Source organism: Sceloporus undulatus, chromosome 7 (assembly GCF_019175285.1).
Source record: "Sceloporus undulatus isolate JIND9_A2432 ecotype Alabama chromosome 7, SceUnd_v1.1, whole genome shotgun sequence".
Taxonomy (NCBI): Eukaryota; Metazoa; Chordata; class Lepidosauria; order Squamata; family Phrynosomatidae; genus Sceloporus; species Sceloporus undulatus.
In genome coordinates, this window is record NC_056528.1 from 25,029,359 (window position 1) to 25,041,199 (window position 11,841).

The following is an 11,841-nucleotide window of genomic DNA, read 5'->3' on the forward strand; positions in this document are numbered from 1 at the left end:
ATGCCGCGCCTGCCCCGCCAACGCCGCCGCTTGGGAGGTGAGGCGTTAGGCCCCGCAGGGAAGACTCCCACGCGGCCTACCCGCCTCGCCTTCCAGGGGAGAGAGGAGGGGGGCGTGGCCCCGGTAGCCCCGCCCCGCCTCCCCCACGACTGTGGTTTTGGGGGAAGAAGGGGCTCCTATCAAGGAGCCTTGATAGGGCTGGCTTACTCCCTCTCCAAAAATGGCCGCTTTTATGTCCCCAGAGCAGGATCCCTGGGAGGAGACACATTCAGACGCCTCTTCCCCAAAATGGGGTCTTTAGGGTGCCCAGTTCCCCCCCTCTTTCTCCACAAAATGATGTGCCAGATTATCCCCTTTTTCCTTCCCAAATGGTCTCTCTGGGTTCCAGTTTAATTCCCCTTTTTTCTCCCCAAAATGGTCTCTTGGTGCAGGTTTCATCCTCTCCTTACCAAAATGTCTCTTTAGGTGCCAGCTTTCTCCTGCCCAAAATGGTCTCTCCTGGTCCCAGTTTTATCCCTTTCTTTCTCTCCAAATGGCTCCCTGAGTGTTAGTTTTATCCCCCTTTTTCATCCCAAAATGGCCTCTCTGGGTGCCATGGTCCCGCTCTTTCTCCCCAAAATGATCTCTCAAGGTTTCAGCTTTATCCCCTTTTCTTCCAAAATGATTCTCTGGGTTCCAGTTTTATCCCTTTCCCCAAAATGGGTTATTTGTTTATCCCCCTTTTTCATCCTCAAAATGCCTCTCTGGGTGCCAGTTTTCTCTCCTTCCTTCCAAAATGGTTTTACTGGGTACCAGTTTCCTCCCCCCCCATTTTTTCTATCCCTCCCAAAATGTTTCACTTGAGGCACCAGCTTCCCTTTTCCTCCTCCCCCGAATAATGCACCGTCTCCTTGTCACCCCAAAACAGGTCTCACATGGCATCAGTTTCCTCCATCCACGTCCCATGCGAATGGCCCATGAGGCGATTGATTTCTCCCCAAGAAAGACCCAGGAAGCCCCCGTTTTCCTTCCCCATCCTCAAAATGATCTCACAAAGCAGCATCTGTTTGCCTCCCCAAAATGTCTCCTCCTCAATCTCTCCTCCTCCTCACCAATTTCATCAGCAATCCCTTTCTCCTCCTGCCCCAACAGTCTTGGAATGCATCCACACTGGAGAATAACCCGGTTTGGCAACGCTTTTCAGCATCCTGGCTCAAGGCTATGGAATTCTGGGAGTTAGGAGTTTGTCGTGGGGCCTTCCTTCCTTAAGCTCTGCTCGCTCTGGGCCCACAACAAACTCCTAACTCCAGAATTCCATAGCCTTGAGCCGGATGCGAAAAGCGGTGCCAAACCGGTTATTTCTCCAGTGTAGATGCAGCCTTAGTTTTCCCTTCTTCCCTCCACAAAACAAAGCCACTCCAGGATTCACTTCCTTACGCCAGCGTGAACAGCAGGAAAATACTTTCTCTCACCCTTCCCCAAAGTAGATCTCCCAGGCACTGGTTTTATCCCTCCCGCTTCCCCAAAATACCAGGTCAGGTGCTTGGATCTATTCAATAGGATGGAGTGAGCTTCCCTTCAGCCAGAGTGACTATTGATAGGGTCGCTGGAGGTGTAGTGGATTGAAGTATAGCGTGGGTAGAAGGCTGGAAGAGTAAGTATGGTCCAAAACACACTGCAAAAATGATCCAGTTTGAGACACTTTACCTGCCCTGGCTCAGTGCTAGGCAATCCAAGTATTTGTAGTTTTGGGAGACGTTTTTAGCCTTCTCTGGTCCAAAGCACACACTGCAGAATAATCCGGTTTGAGACCGCTTTAACTGCCCTGGCTCAATGCCAGGTAATCCTGGGAACTGGAGTTGTTGTGGCACCAGAGCTGCTCTGTAGAGAAGGCTCAGTGTCCGCAAAACTACAGCTACAGGATTCCCTAGTATTGAGCCAGGGCAGTTAAGGCGGTCTCAAACTGGTATTATTTCTGCAGTGTGTTTGGACCTTTATGTCTCAGTTCCTGCCTTTTCCCTTCTCAGGGCGACGTGGTTGGTTGTTCTCTTTCCACCCCACATACAGTAATTGTGTTTGTGAGAGGCAGATTTCAGGTCACAAAGGAGTGTGAAGAGGAGGTGAAACAAAAGCCCTCGTTTGTCCCTTAAAGAAAGGCATTTCTTCTTCTCCCGCAAGTATTAGTTATCCATCACCCAAGAAATAAGGGCTTCCACGTATACGTTTTGAGGAGAAGTGAGAACTCACTCACAGTCAGGTTTTTTTTTTTATCTCTATGCTTTTTTATCTTGATCTGGTTCCCAGAACGTAGATATTAGGTTTCTACCATCCAGGCCTTGAGATCTTGGTCAAGTAGGGTGGCTGGTGGATAAGAGCGGAAGGTGAGTTTTTCATCCCTCGATTAAAAGAACTCGCATCTGCTTTGGGTTATCCTTTCCTCCTTCAGTAACAAAAATGGCTACCCTCGTCCTTAGGTGAATATGAGGAATCTGAGTTGAAAAGGGAATGAAGCCTGTCCATTTTCATCAGGGAAAGTTCAAATTGGTTACCTCCTTTGCCTCCCCACTAGTGCCATCCAGAATTTGGAACCCAGAAAAGGAGGAGGTCCCATTTATATATGTATGTATGTATGTATACATACATACATTGATATGAGCCAGCATAATGTAGTGAGTTGAGTGTTAGACTACTCTGTTGGAGACCAGGGTTCAATTCCCTCCGCCTTGGGAGACTTTGGGCACGTCACATGCTCTCGGCCTCAGCGGAACGCAGTGGCAAACCATCTTTGAACAAACCTTGCTAAGCAAACCATATGATAGAGTTGCCATAAGTTGGAAACTATGGTCAGCTTTCCTTATCCATGGATTTTTTTAATCCACAGATGCAAGCATCCGCAGCTTGAAAATATTCCAAAACAGTATAAATTCCAAATAGCAAACTTTGATTTTTCCATTTTATATAAGAGACACTATTTTACTATGCCATTGTATTTAGTGGGACTCGAACATCCATGAATTTTGTTATCCATGGGGGGGTTCTGGAAGCAAACCCCAGCGGATACCAAGGGCCCACTGTACACAACAAAAATATAGCTTAGTGCAGGGATTCCCAAACTTTGGTCCTCCCAAGTGTATTAGGCTTCCAGCTCCCTGAAGCCCCAGACAGCTTGGTCAACAGTCAGGAATTCTGGAAGCTGAAGTCCAAAACAGCCAAAGGGCCAATGTTTGTGGGATCATTGCCTCTTTGGGGCAGGCAGTGTAGAATGAGACCCACCACATACTGCTGTTTTCTTGTCTCTGGTGGGTTCTTAAAATTTACTAGGCCAGGAAAAAGGGGCCGGTGAGAACCTGGTCATTGAGGAAAGCCTAAATCTTAGCCTTTAGGGTAAGGCCATTAGGGTGAGCTGCAGCTCAAGCAACTAATATTTGTGAAGCAAAGGTGACCCATTTAAAAGGTTCTGTGGAAGAGAGAGTTGGCAAAGCATGGGGCCGCTGTGCTATAATCTTTCCAGGGCCCTTCCATCACGCATCCCCTCCCAGGAAGAGGAAGGTCTTTCTGTGCTGCTTGAAAGGGAGAGAAAGCAAGATCTTATCCACTGCCACCCAGGAAAGAACAAGGTTCATTCAGTGTGTGTATCTCTGTACCCCTCAGAAGGCTCATTCATTATATAGGACCTCTCCCTCTCTGATCTAAATGGGAAGAAGAAACACAGGCCCTTTATTCATTGGGGGAAACGTTCTCCTCTTCCTTCCACGGAGATGTCTGCATATTTAGGTACCCACCGGCAATGAAAGAATGAGGCCTCAAATGTGCACAAGATGGCCATTCATGGGAGCACGTTGGTGGATTTTTTTCAGCTCTTCCCTGCCAAAAAAGCATGGAGTTTGCTTAGATTTAAGCACCCAGGAAAGAGGGCAGCCCTATGCAGAACACAGGAGTAGCATGATTATGTTCTTCTTTCACCATCCAAAGTACCAGGGTCTGGGGAGAGGTTTCAAAGGAGGCCAGTGTCCTTCCTTTGTCGGGATGCAAGCAAATGGAGCACATTCCCCCTTCTGTGAACAATAAACATGCTTAGTGAATGGCGAGGCAGGATTATGTACCTTCCCTCTCTCATGTTTGCATCTTCAAACCCTTTAGGATTTGGGAAGGGATAGTGTAGAATGTAGTCATTACTGGGATGTTGACCACTCATAGGGACCATTTGCTAAATAACCTGTGTAGGTATCCCTCCAAGAGCATATTCTCCTATAAAGGAAGTTAATATTCAATTCCTCTCTTTTTGGTAATGCTGGGCATGAGGCTGCTAAAGTAGGGAAAGATCTTGAGTAACACTGAAAGGTGGTCAGGGCTTTTAGTAAAGGGAGAGCTTTTTATTTGTGCACTTAAAAAAGCAAACCTTCCACAAGCTGGGTGCCTCTAGAAGGTTTTGGACTACACCACTCATCCTTCCCTAATGGTTGGGGTTGGTGGGTACAGTCCAAAGGAATTAGGAAGCAGGTTGGAGAAGACTGATGCTGAATGCTACCTTTTGGTGTGACCGGGAGAAAGAGGTCCCTCCAGAAACATTTCTTCCCTGGGCTTGAGCAAATGAGAAGAGGTGTATCAGGCTGAGTGTGGTTTGAGATGTAGCTGCCCATTTCAGGAAGGGAAGGGCATGCTGGGGGGATTTCCATCCCTTTGCATTGTGGGTTCATTAACACCCAGCTTCCTCTTTTTGTGGGGCAAGACCCAAGGCCTTGCCAACCGTAGCTGGGACCTCTTTCCGCTTTAGCTGGGGACTGATCTGTTGATTGCTAACACAGACATTTTATTTTTTGTCGCTGCAGGCATTTCAGCTGTTTGGACTTAAAACAACTGTAAGACCTTCACTGTGACTTATGACAGCCCTAACAATGGGATTTTCTTGGTAATATTTGTCCAGAGAAGGTTTGCTTTTGCCTGCTTCTGAGGCTGAGGCCACTTAGTGGGTTTTCATGGCTGGGAGGGGGGGGTTTGAACCCTGGTCTCTCTTGCCCTTCTAATGAGCTAATGATATATTTTGTCCTCACAACAACTCTGAAGTAGGCCAGGCTAAACTTCAATAAGAACCTGACTCCCAAATCTGAATCCAGCACTAAATATAAATCGAACACTAAATAAACATTCAAACCACTGCCCCGTACTGCCCTTCTCCTGACTGTAATGCTGCCCATAAAAACTGGTTTGAAACCTAACCTCTCCAGATCTTGCTAGTAGGTCCCAATACCGCCATGGCAGTGGTCAGGGATGATGGCAGTTGTAGTGCAACAATTCTGGGGACCTGAAGAAGTGGCTGGCTGTCACATAATGATGGGGGTCAGGCCTTGGTCTTGAGTTGGTCGCATCTCCCCACCGTGGGCTTGAGGGTTCGCCTTTTGGGTGTCAGGATGAATTTGGTTCATCCTAACCAGAGGAGGAAGGATTGTTTCTGTCAAACGCAGGTAGAGGAATCAAAAAACACCAATACCCATCTTTCAGTAATCAGTTCAGGACTTGTAATTGCAGAACACAAAGGTTGAGCAGTGCTTGGTTTGCAGTGGAAAGCACTTTAAAAGTAATGAACCCAAACAGTTAAATCCTCCAAGACGTAAACAGTTCAGTGGTTCTTATTAAGGACTCTTTTAAATTGCATCATTATAGCACTGTGATTCGATTCTTGACTGCCTTGGCAACATCCTCTGGACTCCTGGGATTTGCAGTTTGTATGTATGTGCCTTCGCGTCAACTGTAAACTAAGAGTGACTCTTTTAAATTCATAAGGTTTTCTTAGGCAGGAAATGCTCAAGAGGTGGCTTTACAAGCTCTGTCCTCTGATGAAATATAGCCATTCAGGGAGGGAATGCTGAATTCTCAACTGGAAGGCTCTAGTGCCTCCTTGAACTGCAAATCCCAGGATTTTCAGAGGCTGCAGCTGGGAAGTGGAATTGTAGTGCTGTAATTGTGTAGTATAAAAGGAACTCAAGTGGCAAATGGTGATAGAGGCACAAATGGCTTTGACAAAGAGTCCTGATAGGATGATGAAGCTATTTGAAAGGAAGACACCGGTGTAGACATGCACAAACATTTTCTCTGTACTTAAGAAGCCAGTGAGTTAAATTTGTAGTGTCATGGAGGGGGGCATAGTTCTCCTTTTAGCAACACTTGACAACACCTACGGCACATTGGGTTGTTACACAATTGTTCAGAGAACGCTGAGTTTAAGGAACAGCCAGGTGGTGGAGTGTTTTTTGGCCATTTAAAATGGTGGATGAGGATTTTTTTTTTTTTTTGGGCTTGTTTGTAGTGTTTTGTAAATGGCTGCTGGCCGGATGGGTTGTGAGCGTTTTCCCCGAGGGGAACGGAGTCTGTGCTGCATCTGCCGGGGTGACGCAAGCGGCGTTGAGCCTGCCGGGCGACGGATGGTGCAGAAGGGAGGGGCAATCCAGGTTGCCAGAAAGGGGGAAGGATTTCATTTGGTTCAGCCGGCTTAATGGTGACACTAAAGCCACCTCGGACCTGCACAAGTCCTGGTTGAAACCTATTTCAGTTGGACGGGACATCTCCACGGTCATTTCAGCTCTCGGATTACTGTGAGATGAGACTGTGGCCGTATTGTGCTTTTTTAAATCTGCAGGTTTTAGGGGCCTAAAAATACCCATAGGCATCAGATCTGGTCTGGTCTTGGAACCTAAGCAGAGTCAGCTCTGGCTAATACTGCGATGGGAGATTGCCAGTGAATATTAGGTACTGTTGGCTATATTTTGGAGGGAAGAAAAAGCAAAAACACCTCTGAGGGTTCCTTTCCTTAGAACATCCTTTCATGGGTTGCCATAAGTGACTTGGAGGCATATATATGCTTCTGATAACTTTATGGAGACCTTGTTCTCCTTGCCCCCCAATTTATGTCTAAAAGCAGAACAAGATGGATTAAAATATCCCACCTTCTTGGATAAGGCTTAACTTTATATGTATAGGAACCCACTACTTGCTACCTTGTGTATTTATTATGTGCTTTCAAGCACATATGAATGTACATAGAGTGATCCATATGACATATGACACTCACATATGGATTATTCTATTCTATGGTTTTCTTGGCAAGATTGAGGTGTTGCCCTTGCCTTCAGAGGCTGAGAAAGTGAGACCTGCCCAGGGCCACTCACCCAGTGGGTTTCCATGTCTGAGTTGAACCTTGGTTTCCTGAGTCCAAATCAAAAACTCAAACCACTGCACCATGCTGGTTCTCCTTGCATGTTAGCGTCTTCACTAATACATCTGTATTTTTCTCCTTTCCAGTTCCAGGGTGGCCTTCAATTGCTGTAGTAACCTGGGTCCAGGGCCTCGGTGGTGCTCCTGATGCCCCTCACCCACCCCTGAAGATCCCAGGTGGGCGAGGGAATAGTCAGAGGGATCACAATCTTTCAGCTAATTTATTTTATTCTGTAAGTATGCATGGTCTTTATAGTATCTTGGCTCTTCTGTTTAATGCTTGAGAAGGGGATGAGATGGGGTGACTTCCAGGCAGTATCCTGTAACTTCTGATGGCACCTGTCTTGTACAGTGAGGCAAAAGAGCGTGCCAGCAGAGGATCTTGTAAAACTGTATTATCCAGGGAGAGCGAGACATAAAACCTAAGTCCGCGTGTTCGTTGATTGGCATATTTCTATTTCAGTGTCGCCTTTGGCTGCAAATAGTTCTAAATCTTCTTTGCCCTTCCCTAGGATAATCGGCTGAATGTAACAGAGGAAATAACATCCAATAACAGGACAAGAATCCTCCATGTCCAGTCCAGGCTGACGGATGCCAAACACATCAGTTGGAGAACAGTGTTGAACAACAACAACTTATACATTGAAATTCCCAATGGCACTCTGCCAGAAGGGAGCAAAGATAGGTAAGCTGGCAGTGATGCTGACATTGTGTTGCAAGCACATGGAAGGGCATCAGTGGCTTTTAATAAGTTCAACTTCGTCAACAAGTACCTGTATTTCTTCAGCCTATTGTCTAGAACTGCCCCACAATAAGTCTTGAAACCTCTGGATGTGGGTTTTCTCTTGTCATGTGGCTGTCTCTTGTGGCATTCAGTGTGTATCAGACTCGGAAGGGACTCTTGATAGCATCTCATCCATTCCTTTGTCATGCAGGAAACCACAAATAAAGCACTCCTAGATGTTGGCCTTCCAAAGATCTCCCATGAAGGAGAATCCACTACCCTCTGTGGCAATCTGGGCTATTGACACACTATTTTTCTTAATGTTGAGATTGAATTGCCTTGAAATTTGGAGCAGAAAACAAGCTTGCTCCCTCTTATGTGTGATATCCCTTCAGAGGCTGAAAGACTGCTTATCTTACCACCTAGCATTCTCTTCTCCAAGCTCCCTAAGCCATTACCCATACGTTTTGGCTCCCAGACTTTCCCCCATCTTGGTCACCTTCCTTTGGGCATGTGCCAGCTTGTCAGTATCCTTCTCTTTGTTGCTTGGTGGAACTTGGAGCTGGGGGAGAAGAATCGGATCCCTGTCAGTTTTGGCAGAGAAGCAAAAGAGAGGGGAACTCGTTGGCCCCATATGAGATGGTGCCTTGCTTTGGCTGAGAAAGGGATCAGTTGAGCAGATTCATGGAAGAGTGTTTGCTCATGAAGCCACCATGTACAGACAAGGAATGCAGAAGAGCAGATTGTCAGGGAAAAGAAAAAAGCCACCTATTGCTGTTTTCCCAGGCTGACTGTGCCTGCATTTTAAATCGTTAGCGCTAAATCTAACTGGTAGTGTTGGGCAGAGCAGATGAGGTCCAGGATTGGTCTGCTCAGAGCTTATCATTGTGTCAACATCTGTTCTGTGGCTTGCAGTTTTAACTGGTAGAGTGTTGTTGCCTGCACTTGTTTTGCTGACTTCCCCTTAAAACCGCAGCCATGTTAAGTTTGGATAGAGGGAGGAGAAAGCGTCTCACCCACTTCCTGTTTTCAGTTTTGCAGTTCTTCTGGAGTTTGCTGAAGAACAGCTCCAAGTTGACCATGTGTTTATTTGCTTCCACAAGAACAGAGATGACAGAGGTGAGTCAGTGGGAGGGCGAGGGCTGTATGAACCCATTGCTTTAGAAAAATAAAATACAAATCCGCACTGCTTAAGAGATGGGCGGAAGCAGCGGGTTTGGTCAGCTGTGACTTTTGGGGTCTTCCAGCCCTGTATTCACTTGTCTTTAACCTTTCCTTTCTCCTCCGCCAGCCTCGCTGCTCCGTACTTTCAGCTTCTTGGGCTTTGAGATTGTGAGACCGGGGCATCCCCTTGTCCCTAAGCGACCCGACGCTTGCTTTATGGCCTACACCTTCGAACGAGACTCTTCGGAAGAAGAATAGAATTTGCAGTGTTTTTGCCTTGTAGAGCTTTTTCTTGTCCTTTGTCAGAAGATGAAATCTGTAGAAATTTTGTCAACATCTTATACATACGCATATCTACGTGTGTGTGTGTGTGTTGTGCGTGCGCATAAATGACTTCTTTGTATGGATTATTGTGTCAGGCTGCTCTGGTGGTGATGGTGGTGATTGGGGAGATGTTGAAAATTTCCAACTTTTGTCATCTTTCTTTCTCTCTCCCACTTTCTCTTTTCTCCCTTGCATTTTGTCCGCATGTTGTGACCGTTCAAAAATAAATGCTCACTCCAAATTAGCAGTATATTTCTTGGAAGTTTAATATTGTGTGTTTGTGATACTGAAGTATTTGCTTTAATTCTAAATAAAAGTTTATATTTTACTTTATTGCTGGTTTTAAATATTTAAAAAGGGAGTGGCTATGGCTCCAGGAGAAGAGGACCTTTTGCCGGGCAAGTGGTAGGGAACCTGGTGCCCTCTTTTAAGATGTTTGGGGCTGCACCATACCAGTTTGGCTGGGATTGATGGGAGTTGTAGTCCTGGGGGTCAGCAGGTGAATGATTGGGAGGTAGGAAAGGATTTCTCTGGCTGCTCTGCTCTGTAGGAGTGGGGTTTGGAGGGATGTGTATGGTTTCATGGGTAAAACTGGGCTGAAAATGTTAGCGACTACACAAATGTGGGTATTATTTATTTTTATTTGTACAATTCTTTATGCAGTGGTTTGGTTAGCCAAGCTATTAGGAAGACTCCCTGGCTTAACAACACCCTGAGACCGTCCATCTTGAAAATGGAGAGAGGTATGGGAGGTTCACCTGGCACCGAAAAGCAACAGGATAAAACCCTTGCGTTCCCAAACAGCAAGTGTTTTCATTCCTTCCCGTAAGACTCTAGCTTCACATGGAGCACTGCAACATGTACGTAAAACATTAAGGATTCCATGCAAGATCTGTGGCACACGTTCAACACCCCTGCCCTTTATTTAACATATTCCTACTTGCTCCCTTCTTCAGTAAATTAGCACCAGAGCATCCAGACAATATGGTGTGCTTGCTAGGTTTGCCTTCATATGTCCCCTTATGGGATTTTTCTAAATGAGGCTTTGAAAAAACGAAACTGCCCTTTATAGAGAGACGGCTGTCAAGAGTCAGTGTTTCCCTGCAATATCCTTGTTCATCTTAACCAAGCTTCCACAGGCTTGTTCCTCTGGAAAGCAGGTTTATACATTCTTGCTGATATTGGGCCCTTTTTCCTCTTATGGGGCTGTCGATAGGGCTTTCCTCAGAGTTTCTGTACATAATTCCCAGGGAAAAGGCCTTCACGCCCATGGAGACGGCCCTTCCACCATCCAGAGGCATCTGTGACAAATCAAACATGAAGCATTTATTAAGTCTCCCTATGTTGCATTGTGTCCATATGTGGTTGATATCCTGTTAATGGCATACGGAAGGGTAAGTCTTCATATACATCTGGTCAATGTGGAGATGGCATCAACAAAAGTCCCCAGCCCTAGCTTCCTATAGAGTTATTGGGGACCCTGTTAGCCATTCCATGCCTGCTAAGATTCACAAATTGGAGAGGCATCTGGCTATGTCCCTGTAACCAGATGCCAGCTTCAGTCTGCCAGTACCTCTGGAGTATCCTAGCGGACCTCAGCAGAGGATGTAATTTTATAGCTGGCTACAGGGACATAGCCAAATGCTTTTCTGATCCTTCATTTCTTTTACAAGTCATGGCGTGTCTCGTGGTGGGAAGGACCTATAGTGACTCCATGGTATGACCAGTGTAGTTTTGCATTGCTGCTGTTGTGTGCCTTCCAGTTTATGTCTGACAGCAACACTATCATAAGGTTTTCTTGGCATGATTTGTTCAGAGAGCACTAACGCTTTCTTACCTTCCATCAGGAGGTCTATCACGTCGCCCACGTTGAAGCTGAGCTCATCCACATCCTGACTGAGGTACTGGTACAGAGCACGGCAGCGGGGTCCAGAGACTTTAGGCTGAGGCTTAGGCCGCCCTGCGGCCGGAGGAGGCCTTTGGCCAATGCTTCGCTTCCTTTGTGTCCTGCAGTGCGAGATACAAAATGGAGTCAGTGCGGTCATCTGTGGGGATATTTTTAATAGGGATGTAATTCTTCACTCACATTCTTGAAGGAAGCAATGAGTAATTGCCACATATCTCAAGGTTTGCTTTTTTTTGAAGGGAAAATGGGAATATTTTCAAGTCATGGATGATTTATTATTATTATTATTATTAACCTTTATTTATGAAGCGCTGTAAATTTACACAGCGCTGTACATACAATCTTTTAGTTAGACGATTCCCTGCCCTCGGGCTTACAATCTAAATTGAATCCTTGGATGCAGTCTGAGGATATGGAGGGCTTACAGTACAATTCAGAGCATGCCCCAGGAATTTTTCGGCCATGGTTATGCCAATGTAAATACTTAGGGGAGCATTATGCCAGAAGGTGTCTTTCTAGTGCCTTCTAGCTTTGA

The 11,841-nt window shown here is 46.0% G+C and overlaps 2 protein-coding genes across 2 annotated transcripts; one reads left to right on the forward strand and one right to left on the reverse strand.

Moving 5' to 3' along the window:
- OAZ1 (ornithine decarboxylase antizyme 1) lies at positions 1-9,733 on the forward strand. The gene is given in 7 exon segments (XM_042478800.1): positions 1-37; positions 6,284-6,401; positions 7,276-7,333; positions 7,335-7,421; positions 7,701-7,873; positions 8,946-9,031; positions 9,204-9,733. Coding segments are annotated over 7 exon segments (690 nt in total). The 3' UTR covers positions 9,335-9,733.
- Positions 9,734-10,021: 288 nt separating this feature from the next.
- On the reverse strand, positions 10,022-11,445 carry LOC121936512 (unconventional myosin-If-like). Its single transcript, XM_042478801.1, has 2 exons — positions 11,238-11,445; positions 10,022-10,701 (listed from the first exon to the last, which is right to left on the reverse strand). Exons 1-2 carry the CDS (start codon positions 11,443-11,445, stop codon positions 10,625-10,627), a joined length of 285 nt encoding a protein of 94 aa, XP_042334735.1. The 3' UTR covers positions 10,022-10,624.
- Positions 11,446-11,841: the final 396 nt, after the last annotated feature.

Bases quoted from the DNA above. Each gene is read 5' to 3' on its own strand.
- LOC121936512 (XM_042478801.1), bottom strand. From the start codon at position 11,445: ATGACCGCACTGACTCCATTTTGTATCTCGCACTGCAGGACACAAAGG. The intron at 10,702-11,237 runs GTAAGAAAGCGT...GATTTGTCACAG, and splicing joins GATAGACCTCCTGATGGAAG to ATGCCTCTGGATGGTGGAAG.